The sequence below is a fragment of the Panthera tigris genome, chromosome A1, assembly GCF_018350195.1.
Source record: "Panthera tigris isolate Pti1 chromosome A1, P.tigris_Pti1_mat1.1, whole genome shotgun sequence".
Lineage (NCBI taxonomy): Eukaryota > Metazoa > Chordata > Mammalia > Carnivora > Felidae > Panthera > Panthera tigris.
Genome location: NC_056660.1, coordinates 66,416,827 through 66,437,962, shown reverse-complemented (window position 1 = coordinate 66,437,962; position 21,136 = coordinate 66,416,827). Strand labels below are relative to the sequence as shown.

Sequence of the window (21,136 nt, the reverse complement as noted above, 5' to 3'; positions counted from 1 at the left end):
GCTCAGTCGGTTAAGTGTCCGACTTCTGCTCAGGTCACAATCTCACGGCTTGTGAGTTCGAGCCCCACGTTGGGCTCTGTGCTGACAGCTCAGAACCTGGAGCCTGCTTTGGATTTTGTGTCTCCCTCTCTTTCTGCCCCTCCCCCTCTCGCACTCTGTCTCTCTCTCAAAAATAAACATTAAAAAATATATTTTTTTTAAATGTGAACTTAAATACTATACACCCCACCCTGTGCTTCTGCTACTCCAAAAACAAAATTTCAAATGCCTCTTAATACCCCAGATCCCAAACCAGCCATGATGGTAGTATTTGCAAATATGACATTTACACTGACGCTATAATTTGTGCGAATGTAGCACAAATAGGAAAATTATAGAGATTGGGCCAAACTGTCAGAATCACTATGATTCATTCCAGACAGAGACACAGATCCATGGAAACACTGGTCCTTTTTGTGTGGCTTTACGTTTGTAGAATGTTTTTCAGTCTGTGAGTTAAATATTTGATCAGTTGTGTGCCCCCCCCGCCCACGGCCCCTCTCTGACAGCCCTGTGCTTCTGTTCCCTCTTGCACTTACTTCATAGGTACGTCTTCCTCTGCTTCGAGTGCACGCAGCTTCATTCTTCCCTGGCCCCCACCAAGCCCGACCAACCTGGCTCGTCCCCCCAGGTTCCACTCGCACGCGTCCGGCCCCGACTCCACTGTTCTGAGGGAGGCACCTCTTCTCTGTACACCCACGGGGCCTGCACTCACTGTTTCTGTCCAGTGCACACATTTTGGGTTGCTTAGTCTCTTCTCCTTATGAGTTCATGAGTTCCCGGAGAGGACAGGCTGTGTCTGTCATCAGCAAGGAGCCCAGCACAGGACTTGTAGTCACGCGTGCTTGTTGAGTGAATGTTCAACCTGGTCTGATCGACCCAGAATGTTAACGTGCGACATTACGCCTCCGTTTAGTTAAGGTGAGCGGAATGGTTCTGAGCGTGTGGTCCTTATGTTGGAGCCTGGAAAGAGGCCACGGGCAACAGGCGCTTGAACAGACGACGTGGACGTTGATGCTTCCTTCAAACCTATATCCTCTCTTTTCCAGGAAGGAAATTTCCAAGATTCTGAGAAGTTCCTACCTCAGAGGAATGAATTTGGCGTCATTTTTCGTTGCAAGCAAAAACATCGTTTTTGTGACTTTCGCCACCTACGTGCTTCTTGGACACGTGATCACAGCCAGCCATGTGTTCGTGGCAGTGACACTGTATGGGGCCGTGCGGTTGACGGTCACCCTTTTTTTCCCTGCGGCCATTGAGAAGGTGTCAGAGGCGGTTGTCAGCATCCGAAGGATCAAGGTTTGGCAACAAATAACCTTGTTTTTTAAAATAAAATTTTTTTTTTAACGTTTATTTATCTTGGAGGGAGGGAGGGAGAGAAAGAGAGAGAGCGCGACAGAGAGAGCGTGAGAAGGGTAGGGGCAGAGACTGAGGGAGACCCAGAATCCGAAGCAGGCTCCAGGCTCCCAGCTGTCAGCACAGAGCCCGACCTCACAAACTGCGAGATCATGACCTGAGCCGAAGTAGGTCGCTCAACCGACTGAGCCACCAGGCGCCCCAATGACAAATAACCTTTTTTTTTTTTTTAAACGTTTTTTTTAAAAAAAATTTTTTTTTTAACATTTATTTATTTTTGAGACAGAGAGAGACAGAGCATGAACGGGGGAGGGTCAGAGAGAGAGGGAGACACAGAATCTGAAACAGGCTCCAGGCTCTGAGCAGTCAGCACAGAGCCCGACGCGGGGCTCGAACTCACATACCGCGAGATCGTGACCTGAGCTGAAGTCGGACGCTCAACCGACTGAGCCACCCAGGCGCCCGACAAATAACCTTTTTAAGTTGTAGGTGGATTTTAAGCATAACACCTGATTTCATTTTATTTTATTTTTTTTTAATTTTTATTATTTAAGTTTTGTTTTCAGAGAGAGTGCAAGTCGGGGGGAGGGGTGGAGAGAGAGGGGGAGAGAGAGAGAGAGAGAGAGAGAGAGAGAGAGAGAGAGAATATGAATGAATCCCAAGCAGGCTTCACCTTGCTGTCCATGCAGAGCCTGACAGGGGGTTGGAACTCATGAACATTGAGATCATGACCTGAGTCGAAATCAGGAGTTGGATGCTAACCCATCCGAGCTACCCAGGTGCCCCGAAACACCTGCTTTTAATTTGGTGTCCTCATGCTGTGGTTTAACTTTCTCAGCACGTGTTCCCCTCCCTGTCTTCTTGGGGGTGTGCCCTACAGAGAACTAAGTGGCTGATCATTCATGGGGGCAGTGATAGCAGTGGCACAGGGCCTTTGATCACCTGCAGGGTGATGAAGATGTCTGAGGCAGGAGGAAAACGAACAGATCTCCTCTCTTGTGCCAACTCAAATGATTCAGTAGCGACAGTATGCAGTTTTGGGGGAAGAAGATTCCTCTCTAGGTCAGGAAGGAAGGAGCTTGCAGAAGGGCCCTGGCTCCTTGGGTGGGGAGATGGCCTCAGCCTCACCGTTACTTCTCCCTGATTGAAGATGGGTTCTATCCCCCATGGATGCCTGCCTTGTGGTCTCTGAGTAAGTCTTTGGACCTCCACCTTTTGTCCCCTGTCCCCCTGTTGACTTGTTTTCCTGCCTCAGCCCATTTCTGGGAAGGTCTTTCAAATATGTCCCCTGCTTCCTACACCACCCCCCCCCCCCAATACCGCTGCCTCCTTTTCCTAATTAGCTGTGCCTACATTGCCCAGGGCAAATAATATCGCCAAGATGCAGGCCGACGCAGTGGGTGGTCAGGTGTTTGTGTGTTTATAAATAGGTCTAAAACGAAGATAAATACGCTCTGCTGACGGGACCTAGGCACAAACTTGAGTGCCTGGGCTTTACGAAAAACCTAGTTTGTTTTGTTCCTGTTCCTCCACAGTGATGGACGTGTAGTAGTATGTTTCTACTGAAGTTCTATGGCTCTGCATGTGCCTTTTTTTTTTTTTTTTTTTTAGTTTTATCATAAAAGCTGAGATTTTTTTTTATGATGAATTAAAAAAAATTTTTTTTAATGTTTATTTTTGAGAGAGGGAGACAGCGTGGGCAGGGGAGGGGCAGAGAGAGAGGAAGACACAGAATCCAAAGCAGGCTCCAGGCTCTGAGCTGTTAGCACAGAGCCCAATGCAGGGCTTGAACCCACGAACTGTGAGATCATGACCTGAGCTGAAGTTGGACGCTTAACCGACTGAGCCACCCAGAAGCCCCAAAGCTGAGATTTTTTATCATGAAATTTCTGTCCTGTAAAAAAATATTACTCATGAGAGAGATCAGTCTTAGGGGGCCAGTTCTGGTCCCCAAGTTTGTCATGCTTCCTCCCAGGGGCTTCCAACAACTTTGTTAAAGTTGTGGCCCATGCATTTCAATAAAATTTCTGTTTTGTAGCGTTTGCATCTTGAAAGAGCACATCTAGGAAGATACTTTGGCCACAGTGATGTTCTAAGCATACCTAGAACCTTTCCAGATGCCAGCTTCCCATGCACATTTTGCTGTCATTTTGTGACTGTCGCTGCTGCAGCCAGCGCTTAGTGAGGTCCAGGCACATTGTCTCGGGTCATCCTGACAGCAGTTCGTGAGCACTAGTGTCCCCACTTGACCGCTAAGGACACCGTTCCTGCAGCAAGTGAACCAGTGTGCCCATCCTCACACAGCTTGCACACGATGCACTAGGATTCTTCCCAGACCCTGGTTTCTTACCCCTTGTTACGTCACCTCCACTGCCTTCCTAGGACCTTCCGGCACGAGTATTTCCTCACATGTAGTTTTCATCATCCAGCCTCATTCTGAAGAGACCTGCAGGGGTTCCTGCAGAATCAAAATTTTAAGCTCTGGGTTTAAGCTCAACTGGCCCGTGTTTCCCAGCGCACGACCCTCCATTCTGGCCCCGGATGTGGGGGAGGGGAAGGGCTTGTCTCTGTGATGCACCACATTCATATGCGCTTTAGGGTTTTTGCCCATGCTGTTCTTCTCAGGGAGTTGCCTTTTTTTCTGTTCTTGATTTAGGGAAATGCTGCTGAGTCCCCCAGCCCCCGCAATCTTCCTCCAGCACTTTTTCTCATGCTGACCTCAGGGTTCCATATTAAAAAATTTTTTTTAAGTTTATTCATTTTGAGAGGGAGAGAGAGACAGATTGAGAGAGAGACAGATTGAGAGAGAGAGAAAGAGAGCAAGAGAGTGAGCAGAGAAGGGGCAGAGGGAGAGAGAGAGAATCCCAAGCCCCAGCGTGGGGCTCTATCCCATGACCCCGGGATTATGACCTGAGCCGAAATCAAGAGTCAGGTGCTCAACTGACTGAGTCACCCAGGCTCCCCAAGCTTCCATATATATGTGCAAGGCCAGTACCACACCGTTCAGCATCATGGCATGTGGCTGGTTCTGACTCGACAGGACTATACTAAGCCCCCTGACAGCAGATGATATCTGATAGTTCTTTTGCATAGTGGCTGGCCCATGTTGGGCATCTACTGGGCCTCAGATAAATACTGAATTAGTGGAAGCAACACTAATTCAGAGTCAGTGTAGACTCTGCTGGCCTGGCTTCTGGCCTGGGCTATTAGGTCTTATAGATAGAAGCATCTGTCTTCTTTGGTTAAAAACATTAGTTTTACTGGCCATTGTGTAATAAAGGAAGATGAAAACCATGTGGCTTTATGCTAAAGTGCATCTTGAATCCAAAGGCAATCTAGAGACAGAATGCTCTCTTTGAAGGTCAGTCTTTTCTTTCCTCCTAAGGTCTTCAACTGATTGGGTGAGGCCCACCTACCATCATGGAGGATAATCTGCTTTAAAGCCCACTGATTTAAGTGTCAGTCTCATCTGAAAGGTACTTTCACTGTAACATCCAGACGTGTTTGAGCAAATGACTGTGGCTTAGCCATGTTGACCCATAAAATTAACCATCACACCCACTGGAATCTCCCGTCTCCTCCTTCGAACTCCCCGGATGTGACTTTGTCCTCACTTCCTGCATGTGTGGGATGGATGTATTCTCCTCCCCGATCTCCAGGCTTCTGAAGACAGGCGCGGTGCCTTGTCCATCTTTGCATTCCTCACCGCACATGCTCAGGAGATGTGTCACTGTATTCTCCACGTCTGTGAGATGCTGCAGGCATCCAGCAGTTGAGCGTTGTTTTGTGATACATAAAATCACATAGCATGAAAGGGATCTTGCAGAAGGTTTTGAGGGAGTTGTATCGAAATATTTGGGTGGGACTTTTGATTGCTTTTCTGCTAAAATGCAGCTGAACTGTGTCTGAGGCTGGAAATTCTTCCCATGGAGATGTGTCCAGTAGCATCAAAGGTATGACTTGCTGAGAACTTTGAATTTTCCTGGGTCTGACTTTGTCAAGCCCCTTTGTGTCCTGATGAAGCATCTTTGATTTGGGCTGAAAGCCCAAGTCTTCTCTCCTCTGTATAAAGTTTCTGGCAGAAAGGTGGGCCTAGGGATTTAGAGCTTGTTGAGCAGAAGTTGTTTTCAGTAGAGGTGGGACCAGTGGCCGAGAAGGTTGGTGAGAAAGGGGTGGTTAGCATGGCAAACTGCTTCATGGTGGCTTTGAAGTAATTATTGAAGTATCTTTTTTTCTTTTAGATCTTAGACTTTTTTCCAACCCGTATGGTTTCTATAACCCCTTAAGAAATTTAGATCTCAAGTACATCAGAATCACCTGGAGGGCTTATGAAAAGTAACTCGTGACAGTTTGGGGACTCTGAGTCTCTGGGTCATGCAGGGCCCGAGGTATCTGTGTCCTAGGCAAGTGTGCCTGTGTTACCTGAAAACATGCCACACGTGGGAAACGTTGCCCCAGCTGCGGGAAAAAGCACACAAAGCCAGAATGTGCTTAGCAAAATGTAAAAAATGCCAGGGTCATGTTAAGACTAAAATCAGTGGACGGGAGGAACTAACACCTGTCTTGGTTTGTGCTAGACTTTTGGGGGGCCCATTTAGAATTCCTTCAGTCACCCCACAAAGTAACTGAGCGCCTACCTCAAGCCTGGGGCTGTGCTAGATGTGTATATACAATGATAAGCAAATGCACAGAAGGCTTGCCTGCTTAGAATTTCTGAAGCATCGAGAGGGAGTTAATAAATGCTCACACAATGACATTCACTGTTAACGTGTGTTTCGTGCCATCAGTCAGTCTTTGGAAGAAAAAGTCTGATGGGATGCCTGGGTGACTCAGTCGGTTAAGTGTCCAACTTCAGCTCAGGTCATGATCTCATGGTCCATGGGTTTGAGCCCCATGTTGGACTCTGTGCTGACAGTTCAGAGCCTGGATGGAGCCTGCTTCTGATTCTGTGTGTCTGTCTCCCCCTCCCCTGCTCATGCTCTATCTCTCAAGAATAAATAAACATTAAATTTTTTTTTCTTTTTTTAAGAAAAAGGCTGAGGTCCTATGAGGTGCTTTGTAGACACCGCTGTAATTTTGGAGGTGGGGCTTCCTGGGAAGGCTGAAGGAGTTCCGTGGAGAGTTACATGTGTGTGTGTGGGGGGGGTGTGGGGGAGATAGGCTGATACTCTGCATTTTTGGGGGGATAGTTATGTGGCAGAAGGTCTTATTAGAAAGCGCTTGGTGCACCAGAAGGAGATCCATGTATTTGACGATGAGGGCGCAGAGAGAGGCCTGAGCAGGGGGCAGAGCACCTTATAGACCACAGGAAGGTTTTTTGCTTTTGCAGAGCTCACTCTGGCTGCAGCCCAGGGACCGGATCCGAGGAGGTCGGGGTGGGGATCTAGTGTAGAGCAGGAAGTGTTCAGAGGCTAATGCAGTCCAGGAACCGGGTGATGTGGTTTGGATTAGGCTGAACTAGACGCAGTGAGATTTGAGAGCCACTCAGGAGCACGTACCTGACACAGGTAATAGGCAGTGAATATAATGGACTGATCCAGTGTTCACTCCTCTTTCCTTCCCTGCCTCTCACGTGTTTTGTGCAGTGAGAGGCAAAAATGGCAGCAGGCGAGGAAGAAAAGATGCGCTGAGGACACTCACCAGGTAGTTAGGACTAGGCGAGGTTTGGCTCGTAGAGGGTCAGAAGCTTGGGAGGCGCCCCGAAGTTTGCTGTGACACTGTCTCCTGCAGCCTGGGACTCAGATGATGTTTGGGAGTCCCAGAGGTAAATGCAGCACACCTCTCCACCTTGAAGGTGGCGCTGGGATCCCCAGCCCTGGCGTAAAGCCAAACGTGGGCTGTAGAGTGTATGTCTTCTTTTCCACACACACTTGTCAGTTTCCTTTTTTTCCACGTACTGAAAATGAAGGATTTACTACGAGGTTATAGGCCCAAGAAGTTCCTTCTATTTTTCTCTTAGTGACATTGAACGAGTCCAATAGGATTATAAAAGATCTTGTCTTAACTTCAAAGCAGTGAAAGTCTTAACGATGTCTACACCCAGTAAAGTGAGGTTATAGTGTTCACAAAGCTGCTTAGGTTTTTGCCTAGCAGCCACTGTGAAGTCAATCTTGTTGGCTTGAGTTCTGACGGCTGATGCTTTCCCGCATGACCCGTTCTGGGTATGCACTTCATGGCTTTAATGGCAATTTAATGTCAGCTTTTTCATCAGCCTGAGCACTCGAGAAAAATCCAGCCAGCACATCTGGCACCTTTATAAGCCGTTCATGTGTTGAATGGAGCCTCATTTAACCACCGGGAGACTGTGACTCCTTTCTCCACTCAGACCTATTATTTACGGACAAATGCTCAATAGATTTACTTCCTCACTGTGTGCATGGTTTCTCTTTTCTTTCTTTCCTTGAAGGTGCAGAATTTCTATTCTAATATGCACATACTGAATTTTGAATTTTATGTCTTGGTAATATGCTTAAGCTAAAATTTGAGTTTTATTCTGTCTAGACAAGATTTATGACACCTACAGCCTTCTGCTTGTTGCCATCTTAACTCATACTGTGTAAGACTGTAGTGATCTAGTCAGTGATTAGATTCACTCGAACCAGCCGTAGAGTCGGGTTCTTTAGGGGTTATCGTGACATGCTGACCCTTTGCTAGCCTCAGTGTGGGGTTTGAGTTGGGCTGTTCGTAAGTGCGTGAACGGCATAGTCTTCTCCCTCGCCATGACTTAATATCCCTTTGGGGATTCAGAAGTAGGGTCGGCAGTGCCAGCTAGGGCCCTTGTGAGCTGGTTCCCAGGAGGATTAGCATTTGAGATGGGTTAGGAAGGAAGGGTTGGTTCAGTACTCAGAGTATCAAGGCGGAGGGCACTTGGGGAGTGTGAACTTAGGTGCTCATGGGTCACTGAAGGGTTTTAAGCATGGTGGACGTTCTCAGAGGTGTTTCAGTGAGATCATGAGGGAGTGTGGGGCGCCTAGGTGGCTCAGCTGGTTAAGCAACTGACTTCGGCTCAGGCCATGATCTCCTGGTTCATGAGTTAAAGCCCTGCATCAGGGACTCTGCTGTCAGTGTGGAGCCTGCTTCGGATCCTCTGTCCCCTTCTCTCTGCCTTTGGCCCACTTAGGCTCTCTCACTCTCTTAAAAATGAATAAATGTTAAAAAAAAAAATAGGAAGTGGTGTTAGGTTTGACAGTGTTGGGGATGCTGGGGAAGGAATCGGGAGGGTATAGGGAGACAGCAAAAAATTGTGTCGGTGTTGTAAACGATTGGTGGTGAGATTCCAAAATTACATTGTTTCAAGAGGAATGAAGAATTGGAGGGATCGGAATTCTTGCAGAATAGGCAAGAGTTGCTGTCTGGGTGACTGTGGGAGAGCTGGTGTGGAAGAGAAATCAGGGCCATGCTGGGTTTAAAGCCTGCAAAGGAAAGAGTCCTCAGACCATCGTCTGTCCATTCTGCTTCCCTGTTAGACACGGGCATGGGGCAGAGAGGAAGGTTCTCAGCGAGCCTGGACGAGTGGAAGCATCTGTGAGCAGACCTCGCCTCCCGCAGGCTGCGTCTTTGAGAGAAATGCACAGGAACACGTTTTCCTTTTCCTGCACAGAAGAAACTTTGCATATTCAGCTTTAATCACATTTGTAGCTTTGCAGCAAGATAGATAAGATTTTAATGACTTAAAGAGTGTTTATGGTTTTTGGAGTAGCAGTTGACTTCTGTGTTGTTCTCCTGAAACATTTTCACATGCTTATTTCAGTTGCTTCCTATGTTGGTTAGGATGAGGTTTGCCCGTGGGTCCTAGAATACCCATGTTAAAGCTGCTTACACAGGTAGTTCATTTTTCTTTCCTGAGCAAACCTTTGTGAGGTTGTGTGTCGGTTTGCTAGCGCTGGGGCCGCAAAGTTGCCACAAACTAGGTGGCTCAGAGCGACAGGAATGTGTTGTTTCACGGTTCTGGAGCCAGAAGTCTGAAATCAGGGTGTCCTCAGGGTCGTGATCCCTCTGAAACCTATAAGGGAGAATCCTTCCTTGCCTTCTCTAGTTTCTCGTGTGGCTGGCACACCTTGGCGTTTCTTGGCTTGTGGTTGCCATCACTGTGATCTCTGTCTTGGCTGTTTCCTATCTGTATGTATCTCTCCTCCTCCTTCTCTTCCTCCTCCTCTTTGCCTCTTTCCCTCTCCCTCCTCCCCTCCTCTCCACCTCTTCTGCCTTCTCCTCCTTCTCCTTCTCCTCTTTTCCTCTTCCCCCTCCTTCCTCCCCTCCTCTCTGCCTCCTTCTCCTCCTCCTCCCCACTCCTCCTCCCCACTCCTCCTCCTCCTCTTTGCCTCTTTCCCTCTCCCTTCTACCCTCCTCTCTGCCTCATTCTCTTCCTCCTTCCCACTCCTCCTCCTTCTCCTCCTCTTTGCCTCTTTCCCTCTCCCTCCTCTCCACCTCCTCCTCCTCCTCTTCCTCCTCCTCCTCCTCCTCTTCCTCCTCCTCCTCCTTCTCCTCCTCCTCCTCCTCCTCCTCCTTCTCCTTCTCCTCCTTCTCTTTCTTCTCCTTCTCCTCCTCTTTTCCTCTTCCCCCTCCTTCCTCCCCTCTTCTCTGCCTCCTTCTCCTCCTCCTCCTCCCCATTCCTCCTCCTCCTCCCCATTCCTCCTCCTCCTCTTTTCCTCTTCCCCCTCTCTTCTCCCCTCCTCTCCGCCTCCTCTTCCTCCTCCCCACTCCTCCTCCTCCTTCTCCTCCTCTTTGCCTCTTTCCCTCTCCCTCCTCCCCTCCTCTCTGCCTCCTTCTCCTCCTCCTCCCCACTCCTCCTCCTCTTTTCCTCTTCCCTTCTCCCTCCTCCCCTCATCTCCGCCTCCTTCTCCTTCTCCTCCTCCTCCTCCTCCTCCTCCTCCTCCTCCTTCTCCTCCTCCTCCTCCTCCTCCTCCTCCTCCTCCTCTTTTCCTCTTCCCCTCTCCCTCCTCCCCTCCTCTCCACCTCCTTCTCCACCTCCTCCCCACTCCTCCTCCTCCTCCTCCTCCTCCTCCCCTCTTCCTTCTCTTGTTTTCCTTTAAACATTTTATTTCTGAGTAATCTGTGTGCCCAACGTGGGACTCAAACTCACAGCCCCAAGACTGAGAGCTGCACGGTCCACTGACTGAGCCAGCCAGGTGCCCCATTGTGTCTTCTTATAAGGACACAAGTCATATTGGATTTAGGGGTCACCCTACTCCAGTATGACCTCATCTGAATCAGCCACATCTGCAATGACCCTATTTGCAAATAAAGTCACATAATTGAGGTAACTGGGGTTATGACTTCATCCTGTCTTTCTGGGAGGGCACGATTCACCCCATAAGAAGTTCCATGGCTAGTATGCTGTTCTGTGGCTTTAGAGGCCCAGACGCTTTCCTTCTTGCTTGTGGCCTTGCCCCGAGAGTCATGGGCCAGAGAGGCTTTTTTTTTCCAGGAAGCAACCTTATTCCTGCCGGCACCGCTCAGTTGGGTTCGTACCTGAAGAACTGAGCCCCGAACGCCGTGTGGCATAGTTTTTCATACATTTTTTACTTCTTTGTCTCTCATATGTAGTAACATACAAACATGTAGTCTGATTAAGTGGTCTCATGTTACAAGGTCGTGAGGGATGTGGTCACGTATGCATATAACCAGGTTGCCTTGAGGGTTTTTTTTTTTCCTTTTCTCTTTTTTCTTCTTTTCTGAGGGAGGGGACCCTACCACAGCTTTGGCTAAGCTGCCGACTTCCAAGGCCCAAGCCATTGGGTGGAGGAAGGTTCCTGGGCATGATCACTTTCCACTGGCCTAAACTTAATCACCTGACTCTGCATAGCTCTGTGGGAGGCTGGGAAGAGGGGTCCCTTTCCCAGGCTGCCATGCTCTAAAAACGAGGAGTTTGTTTCCACAGAAGAACGAGAGCAAGTTTTGAGGGCCGTTAACAGTTGCTGCCACACATTTAAAGTTTTGGGGGTAGAGGGGTATTGGTTGTTCATTCTATTTGTACCAGTGTAGCTTTTCCCGTTGAATTATGTCTAGCATTTGCAGAGCAAGACCGAGTTTTCCTGTATATGTGATTGTGTTAGGTTTGTAATGGTTAGCATGACTTGGTTTGATTCAAATTGCACACCTTGCTGCTATCTGGTGTGGACAAGAGCAGGAAGTGTGGAAAAATACCTTCTCCTGCTGTCGAGAGGGTATTTGCTAAGGAGAAAAGACAAGTGATTATGAAGAGATGCTTGTAAAATAAATAAATATATATGTTTATTTATATTGGGCGTGGAGGCCAACATGGGGCTTGAACTCATGACCCTGAGATCAAGACCTGAGCTGAGATCAAGAGTCAGATGCTTAACCAACCAGGCGCCCCTAAAAATTTTTTTTTTTTTTTAGAATGATGACAAGTGATAGCTCATGACAGGAAGGATGCATTGCTGTGATGCGTATGGGGGGAAAAGCAAAGTGTACCCAAGTGCCCAGGGAAAGGGCAAAACAAAGAAATGGACAGAACCACGTTTTTCATTCAGAGTCTCTCTGCCATTGGTTCTGTGTTCCCAGCCTGTCCTTTTGCATCAACTCGATTTCTGGAGGCCTGGGGGTGGCCTTCGTCTGGGTGCCCAGCGTCTCACGTGGTGCTTGGCACATGGTGGGATTAGATAAATATTTATGTAATCATTTCCTACCAACTCCCATGTTTATTGTTAGTAACACAGGAGTAAAACCGTGACAATGTCCAGGTTCTAAATGTGTTCGCTGCTCGGAACTATATTTTCTCTTGAGGGAAGAATCCGTATACTTGTTGAGAAGGTTACAGAGTTAGCTTTGTGAACTCAGAGAGAGAGAGAGAGAGAGAGAGAGAGAGAGAGAGAGAGAGAGAGAGAGAGAGTGTGTGTGTGTGTGTGTGTGTGTGTGTGTACTATATTATATAATTACATAGTACATACTGTGTTCTGATGTGAGTCCCCCTTGTAAATACAGTTGGTAAAATGATACACAGGCTGCGTAAAATGCTACGTTGCAAATTCCAGGAAAGCAATTATTCTTGCTTATGCTTTGTTCCTACAGCTCAACCAGCCTTTTTCCTTCTTCTGCAGAACTTTCTGTTACTTGACGAGATACCGCAGCGTACTCCTCAGCCGCCATCAGATGGTAAAATGATCGTGCATGTGCAAGACTTCACTGCCTTTTGGGATAAGGTAACAAATCCTCCCTTGCAAGATCACAACTGGTAAAAGACAACCGGGGATGTAGATTTAATAGAGAATTTTGATTTTTTTTTTTTTTTTTTTTACACACCATATAAAATGTGACTTGCATTGTTTCCTTGAAAGTATATTATAAACATTCTCAAAATCAGGAATAAGGTTTGTAGTTAATGGGGATTAAGTATAAAATCAGCCCAAGGCATATGACATGTTCTTTGTCCCATTGTTAGGAGAACTTTCCAAGTATGATCACATTGTTTTCGGTGATAAGTTTGCAATGTCCCCATTTACAGGATTGAGCAGACAAGTGATACAGTCCGGAACGGGTTAGCTAACACGTACATCACAAGTTGTTACAGAGGAGAGACTGGGAAATCAGTGTACGTTTTTTACCCTGACGCTATCAGACCATCTCCTTACATATGGAGTGAGGCCCATGATGTGGCTATTTCCTATAAGGTAGTGTGAGGGCTCCCGTTCTAAGCTTCTGGAAGGTGCTGGCTACTTTGGGGGCAGGCAGGGGCAGGGAGGAGGCAGCTGGTGGGCACAGTAAGTGCCAGTGATTCCCAGCTTCTTCTGTGTGGGAAGCTGACAGGTAGGACAGGTGAGGTCACGAAGGTTTTCTGACACTTGGTTGATTTAGGACATTTAGGCAAATGGGAAAAACCCTTCCTACCTTACTGCAGCGGATTCCCTCCTGCTTGGTAATTCTCCACTGGTGCACTTGAAGCACTTCTAGAAAGCCCTGTTCCAGTTCCCTTCTGTGAGTGTTGGGGAGTTAGGTGGTGCACTGAGGTAGTTCCCACACACCCTGTATGATGACCCATCACCACCTTTCTTTTGTACGAACCGTGTAACACTGTAAAATGAGCACTTTTGTTCTTCTTCCCAGAACTTAATCACTTGTTCCCAGACTTTTCCTGCAGCTTTTGCGTTGTAGCACAGAACCACAGCCCCCCCCCCCCCCCCCCCCCCCCCGCCCCATCCTGTCCTTGTCTGGGGAAGGACTGTGCCTCTCACTGGGGGTGATTAGGGGCCCTATGGTGAGGGAGGGGCACAGACATTGGGGATTTGGGAAGGAAGCTGAGGCCACCGGGCTGGGAGGCAGAAGGATGTGGGTTTTCGAACCACCCACTAGACAGCTGGGTGGGTAGGTGGGCAAAGGTCTTCGTCCCCACCTGGTTTCGTTCATGAAAGGAATGTGCTCGGTTTCAGTGTCTGAGCTTGGAAGTGTATGGTCCGGTGGGAGCCTCTAAATCACCGCGGGGCAGGGGTTTTCATCCTGTGGTTCACTGCTATGTCCCCAGGGCCTACCCCAAGGCTGGGCTGGCTGGGCTAGCGCATTGCATCAGCCTCTACTGAGCCCCAGGGCACGGGGGCCTGAGCACCCCTGAACTGTCACATGCTGCCCCCTTCTGGTCACGCTCGAGCAGTGCCTGACCCTGGAGCCCGGGCCAGGAAGCAGCAACTTGTCTGGCGCTAACAGGAAGCTCTGAGGTGCAGGGAACGGGAAGCCAGTGTTGTTCTGTGGCTTCTTACTTTGTAGATGTAACTGAGTTAAAAAAAAAGAAAATGTAGTCAAGTAGGAACTGGTTCGTTGTTAGACATGAAGAGAGGAGTGGAAAAGCTTAAAAAAATGTTTCTATGTATTGAAATCCACCTTAATGACAGTTTTTATAATTCGATAAAACCTGGGGCTGGTTTTTTTGGTGTGCGTGCATGCTTAAATGTAATTGTCCTTGTTTTAGTATGTACCCATTTTATGGGTACCAATTATTCCAGAGAAGGTTTTCATTTTGAAGATCACACAGACCTTTTATTTCTCCTGCTGTGCCTTTAGCCTTTCTGCCTTGTGTTAACGGTATGTACACATTCCCAGCATAGAGAGAGGTCACGCAGCAGCCCAGCTCTGCACCTGTGCGTGGGAAAGTTCGCTCAGCTGCTTTTGGTTATCCATGGGTTGGATTCTTCCTCCCATCATCCCACGTAGTTGAACTTGCAGGGAATGTTCTGAACAGAAGCTCTGTACGTTTCTCTGCCCTTCACGTATCTATCTGGAGGTCTGTCTTTGAAGAACCCTTTTCTAGAAATGTAGAAAGTAGCAGTGCCTTAGATCAACTCACGGTCAGTTTCCTGTGATCGTGAGAGGACATTTCCCCAACTGTGTTTACAGAACACTAGCCCCTTACAAGCCTTCTTCAGAAAGGGTTTGGGACTCACACACATTCACGAGATCCTCAGTCCTGGGGCCATGCCTGGTCAGGACTCCCAGAAGCATCCCACGGGGAAATGAGGTGGAGATTGTAACAGTGGGAACGAAGCCCACGGTGTCAGCACAGGAGCTCAACGCAGGGCTCGAACCATGAGATCATGACCTGAACCAAAACCAACAGTCAGACGTTTAACTGACTGAACCACCCAGGTGCGCCATTTATTGAGAGTTTTCTTAACACTAAATCTCCTTATTGTAGAATTTATAGAATGTTTAGGAATACAACTTCTGATTAGCATGATTTTTGCTTTACCCTTTTCCGTTGTGTTGGATTCTGTGCTGTAGTGCACGCTTCCATGTGTTTTTTTTTTTTTTTTTTTTTTACAGTAAAAGTACTTTGTTGTACCTGTTTACTAGGACAGGTAATGCATGGTACGGGTATAAGACAGACTATTTCTCTGGTCCGTGACACCATATACTAACTTACTTGTTATTTTTGTTGGTGTTAAATTTGAGCTCTGATTACAGCCTTGACCACCACGCACAGGAGCCTTTTTGCCAAGAGTGATCTTACAATGCCAGGTGCCTTCTAGCTTTGTGAGCATTACTCAGATTCCTTCCTTATTAAATGAGAATGGAGAGGTTACGGGAGATTTCCAGTTACTTAGTAGGAAAGGGCCTGGCATGCCGTGTACTTATACTGCCACCTTATGGGGGTTAATGGAATAGACGATTAAAACCAAGGGTCATAATGTAAAACTTGAAAACTTCCCATACTGAATATTCTGTTAACTGTATTCTTTTAATATTAGTGTGCGCCAAGAAGTTTTCATTTCAAAAGGGTGCCTTATCATTTCTACGACTTAAATTTCATGGGTGTCTAGAACTGGGTTCACATGCAAATCTGATAAGAGAACAGGTCTTCTGAAAAGCAGCTAAGCCCCAAAGAAATATAGTTGAGGGGTGCCTGGGTGGCTCAGTCGGTTGAGCATCCCAACTTTTGATTTTGGTTCAGGTCATGATCTCACGGTGTGTGAGATCAAGCCCTGGGTTGGGCTCTGTGCTGATAGTGTGGAGCCTGCTTGGGATTCTCTGTCCCTTTCTCTCTCTGCCCCTCCCCCTTTGCACTCTCTCTCAAAGTAAATAAACATTAAAACATATATGTATATATATATTTATGTTTTTATATTTATGTTATATTTATATTTATGTATATATGTATGTATGTGTGTATATATATGTATATATGTATATATATATATATATATATATATATATATATATATATATATACATATGTATATGTAGAGAGAGAGAGAGTGTGAAAGGGACTCCAGCACATGGTATCTTCAGATAGGAAGGGGGAGAGATGTGGGTTATGTTCACATATCAGTGACTATTACAGTATTTTCTTTTTGACGTAATTGGTGTTACTTTATTGAAATGTGCCTATTTTTGTGAACTTGAATTTGTAGGCATCAGAAACCCCAACCCTACAAGGCCTTTCCTTTACGGTCAGACCCGGGGAATTGTTAGCTGTGGTCGGACCTGTGGGAGCAGGAAAGGTAAGTCATAGTGCCTTTTGACAGCTCGCTGCCATGCCACATCCCATATTAAATTCTTGGGGTTGGGCTGTGTGTAACACAAGTTTGACTGGGTATATCCAGAATGGCATTTCTCAAAATGTGTTCCATGGAGCATTGGTTCTGCAAGAAGGTCACACGGCCGCATCAATCTGGATCGTGTGGTTGTGTTTTTCTTGGTGCTTCAAGTGGCACAGTTCGGAAATGCTTATCTGGAAGATGGATGTCTCCGTGAAGGAAATTCCTTACGTGACTGCTATTTGGGATGGAATGACTAAGAAAATGGAGACTTCTTTTTGTCAGAGCAAATTCTACAGGAGGTCTTGGGGTTGTAAAGGCTCTTCTGGGAAGCTTTAAACATTTCTTTATGTGGCTTACCCAAGTCACGTCCGCGCACAGTGGTGAACGTATGGCCACGTGCATGGCACTGTGCTAAGAGCAAAAGACACGGATGTAAGAAGGCTCGGGCTGATTGCCCTCTAGAAGCACCCAGGTCCTGGGGCAAGACAGGTACGCGAAAGGATGATTTTGGCTCAGTTCTGAGCATTCTGTTAGTGGTAGGCACAGAGCCACCACGTCCGTATGTTGTGAAAGACTTGAAGGAGGTGTGTGTGTGCACTTAGCCCTATGCATCTGAAACAATAGAATAGGGAATGCTACGCGTAGGATGAATAAATGATCGAGCCGTCATTTGATGGGTTTTTGCTTTTTGGTAACCTGACCCCCTTCAGAGTCCCTTTAATCTTTCCTGACGCATCGGATAGATTATTTACACACAGCTTTTCAGAAACGAGGATAGCCGGATGCAGGACCACCTGTGTGAAAACTCAGACAGAGGAAGTGTGTATCATGCCAGCCTCCCCTGTTGGGAATGGCCAGCAGTCTGTCTTTGAGCACAGCATTTCATTTGGGGGGAAACGCACTTGGGCAGAGCAGGCGGGTATCCTCTGTTTTGTTAGCATTCGAATTTGATTTTAAATTTGTAAAAAATACGTATATATTTTTGGGAGAGGGGAACAGAGGATACCCTGCGGGCTATGCGCTGACAGGCTGACAGCAGTGAGCCTGAGGCGGGACTCGAACTCACGGACTGCGAGATCATGACCTGAGCCGGAGTCAGCCGCTTAACCGACTGGGCCACCCAGGTGCCCTCCAAGCATTCACATTTTTTATTGCACCTTCCAGGGCTGTACTTGAGTCTGTTTTAAGTGGAAGTGCACTGATGTGTATCAGACCCTGGGGCTGGGGGAGGCGGGATTGGGAATAGCAGCGGCTTGTCTGTGCCCAGTGCTGCTGGCACACACTTGCTTGTTTCCAATCTGTTTCAGTCGTCGCTGTTAAGTGCCCTGCTGGGGGAGCTGCCCCGGAGCCAGGGGCTGGTCAGCGTGCACGGAAAAATCGCCTATGTTTCTCAGCAGCCCTGGGTGTTTGCAGGAACTGTGAGGAGTAATATTTTATTTGGGAAGAAGTATGAAAAGGAACGATACGAGAAAGTCATAAAGGCTTGCGCTTTGAGAAAGGTAAGGACTTTTGAGTTACACATGCTTGAATTTCAAGTAATAATAGTGTTGATTGAAATGACAAGGTTGAGTTCCTTTTTTTTTTTTTTTTTTTTTTTGAAAGCTCTTTGGACATTATTTAATGCTTCAAGCTGGTCTTGTGGGCAGACGCACCACATGTAACTGCACAGAGGCACTGCTGTTTTAATCCTGATGTCATGAGGATCACAGGATGCTTCTCTTGTTTTGTGAAGTTTTATTCACTTTGCACTTTTTAAGTGGACAGTTATAAAAAAAAAGAGTAGCGTAAAGAGCCCTCATGTACCCATCCCCCAGCTTTAACCATGCTCTGCTGGGGGAGGAGGAGGAAGGCTGACCATTCCCCCTGCCCTCTGCCAGCCTCACCCACACCCCGAATTATTCTGATGCAGAACGTAGCCCTCCTGTAGTTCGTCTGCACGTGTTTCCTTCATTATCTCTAAAAGATAAGAAGTCCTCTGAAAAGAAACCATGTTATCACCCTTGAAAAGTGACCACAGGTCCTTAATATCATCACTGTCCTAGTCCACATGTACATTTCGTTAATTATCTCAGCAGGAAATCTGGTCAGCCATTGGTTTGAGTCAGACCCCACGTAAGGTCCATACTTTGCTCTTGGCTGATTTATTTCTGGGGTCCCTTTCAGTCTCTAGGTTTCTTCTCCACTTGATTTTTAACTTGCGATTTATTATTTTAAGAAAAGGAAATGCTTTCAAATTTATTTTGAATATTACATCATTGTTTTTGCAGAAAAAGGCAAGATGAAATGTTGAACTGTACTTGGGATTTAAATAAAATTGATGAATGAATGATAAAAACTGAACTTACTTGATAGGACAGTATAATTTAGCAAAAAGGAAAACAAAACGATCCGTAGTGATAAATATTATGTGACTCCCTTTGGGTTATAAAAATCAGTGGATAATGGTGATAAAGGGCTCTCCCTGGGGTCTGCTCGATGCAGGCTGGACATCCGACTGTTCTTTTATACTGTGTGGAAAAGGCCAGGACAGACTTTTAAAGGTATGGAATTGAAGGCTCCCAGCCAGAGTAGTGAGGAAATAGTAATTTTGCTTGAACAATGTCTTGAACATGATAGATTTTATCAGGCGAGTAGCATTTTATGATGTGGACAAAACATAATTGCTTGTTTAATGGGCTTCTATTTCTTTCCCCTGGGTCATTGTTAATGAGAGATTATGTGTTTTCAGAAATGACATCAGGTTAGCAGTGGTGAGCGAGATTTTTTGTTCAATGGTGTATACTGTGTAAGGAGAGGGAGAAAGCAGTGGTGATAACTGCCATTTATTTGGAGTCCACGTGCTAATCACTTTTTTGCCTGTCGTGCGTGCGCCCGCCCACCCACCCACCCACCCACCCACCCACCCACCCACGCACACACACATACCAGTTTTTAATCTTTTACCAGTGCTTTTGATGGCATGCACCACCCTCATTTTATAGTTGCTAGAACTGAGGCTTATAGAGATGAAACAATTCACGTAAACATCTGCAGCTCAAGTTCAGATTTTTCATGACCCAAATTCCATGCTTCAAGTTCAGATTTTTCATGACCCCAGATTCCATGCTTCAAGTTCAGATTTTTCATGACCCCAGATTCCATGCTTCACGGGGCCATGACGCCTCCCAGCAGAGGGAGTTTATAAGGAAGAGCGATTTTTAAAGTTGGGTAATTGAGGCGGAGACCAGTGGTGACACTGGTGAGAAGCCAGACGCCGAGAGGCAGTGGCCCCAGTAGCCCATCTGCAAGCCTGGTGGGTGAGGGTAGGACGTCAGCTCTGCTCCAGGAACGGTGTTGTGGAGCATTTAGAAAAATGGGGATGATGCAGCAGTTAACATCCAAAGCTGGATTCGAGGATGTCAACTTCGAGCATACAACAGGCATGTACACAGAGTAGCAACAGTTAATTCAGATATAACTGGAGAAGTTCCTTAGGCAGACACCGTCATCAAGTACTTGTGGACGTGGCATGTGATACCATGGGGGTGAGTCTCCTCAACGCAATGACTGCCGGGAGCGAGGAGCTGAAGAGGCCACCGTGTGGCCCATGTACCTTGACGTTGTGCATGTGTGAAGATTACAACCCTAACTGGGTACCAGGAGCTGAAGTTTTCCTTCTCATATTTACACCACTGCCTTTTCAGCTCATAAACTACTAGGTAACCTTATTCGACATAACTACTGTTTAATTTAATTTAATTTATATTTTATATTTTATATATTTTTATTATTTATTTATTTATTTATTTTGAGAGAGAGAGAGAGAGAGAGGGAGAGAGAGAGAGAGAGAGAATGCACACGCAAGTTCTCAAAGGGCAGAGAGAGGGAGAGGGAAAGAGGAGCGGGGCTCACCTGGGCTCTGGCTCACCCAAAGCAGAGTTCATGCTCACCCAGTGTGGGTCTCGAACTCAGGAACCATGAGATCATGACCTGAGCTGAACGAAGTCAGATATTTAACTGATTGAGCCACCCAGGTGCCCAATGTAACTACCCTTTAAATGATTTAAATAGAGGTTCTATGAGCGTCCAAAAAGAAGATTTTTTAAGACTAATAGAAAAGTACTGAAATTCTGTGTGGCCAAGAACATTCAGATAGATACGTATGTGCTCCAATCAGGAACAGTGTTTTCACATAAGATAGAAAAGGAAAAGTTTTTGCCTTAACTTGCCTCCTTCAACACTGAGCCAGTTGTAAATGATATGTTTAACTCTTGGCCCCTAGCACGAGAAATTATATTCTGTTGCCACAGAGGCTGGGAGAGCATTCCTGAAAAGAGGGACATTAAACTTATTTTAGCCCAAATAGATGTCACTTACTAAATAATGAGTAAATTATGTGATTTTTTTTTTTTTTTTAATGGGACAATTGAAGAAGGTGGGGTGTGGAGTATGCAATGAACAGAACACAGGCATTTTCTTTTCACCTTCCTCAAGCTTAACTCCTGATGCCCAGAGCAGACTCCGAAGAGCCAGGCCAGTGCTTGCCTGTTTCTTTGCACGGCCTTGCTTTTCTGGTGATAGCTCAGCCCTGCCTTTCTACTCCCCACATTTGACCATCCCTGGAGAAAAGCACGTGTTGGGACGGTGGCTGCCATTCAGCGTTTTCCCCAGGGACTGATGCCTTTGCCACCGCCACATGGGACGACTGGACCAGTGTGTGGGCCGCCTCTGGGGCACGTGGACTCTGGCGGGAAGGGCCCCTGCAAGGCGGGCTG

At 46.8% G+C, this 21,136-nt stretch overlaps 1 protein-coding gene across 14 annotated transcripts in view; it reads left to right on the top strand.

Moving 5' to 3' along the window:
- The window catches only part of ABCC4 (ATP binding cassette subfamily C member 4), a 286,538-nt gene that overhangs the window by 109,970 nt on the left and 155,432 nt on the right, over positions 1–21,136 (top strand). For all 14 annotated transcript variants that reach the window (XM_042979281.1, XM_042979303.1, XM_042979308.1 and 11 more), the window contains 4 exons: positions 1,089–1,338; positions 12,456–12,557; positions 16,254–16,343; positions 17,690–17,881. In XM_042979281.1, the coding sequence (XP_042835215.1) occupies positions 1,089–1,338; positions 12,456–12,557; positions 16,254–16,343; positions 17,690–17,881 (634 nt within the window). The remainder of the gene's footprint in view (positions 1–1,088; positions 1,339–12,455; positions 12,558–16,253; positions 16,344–17,689; positions 17,882–21,136) is intronic.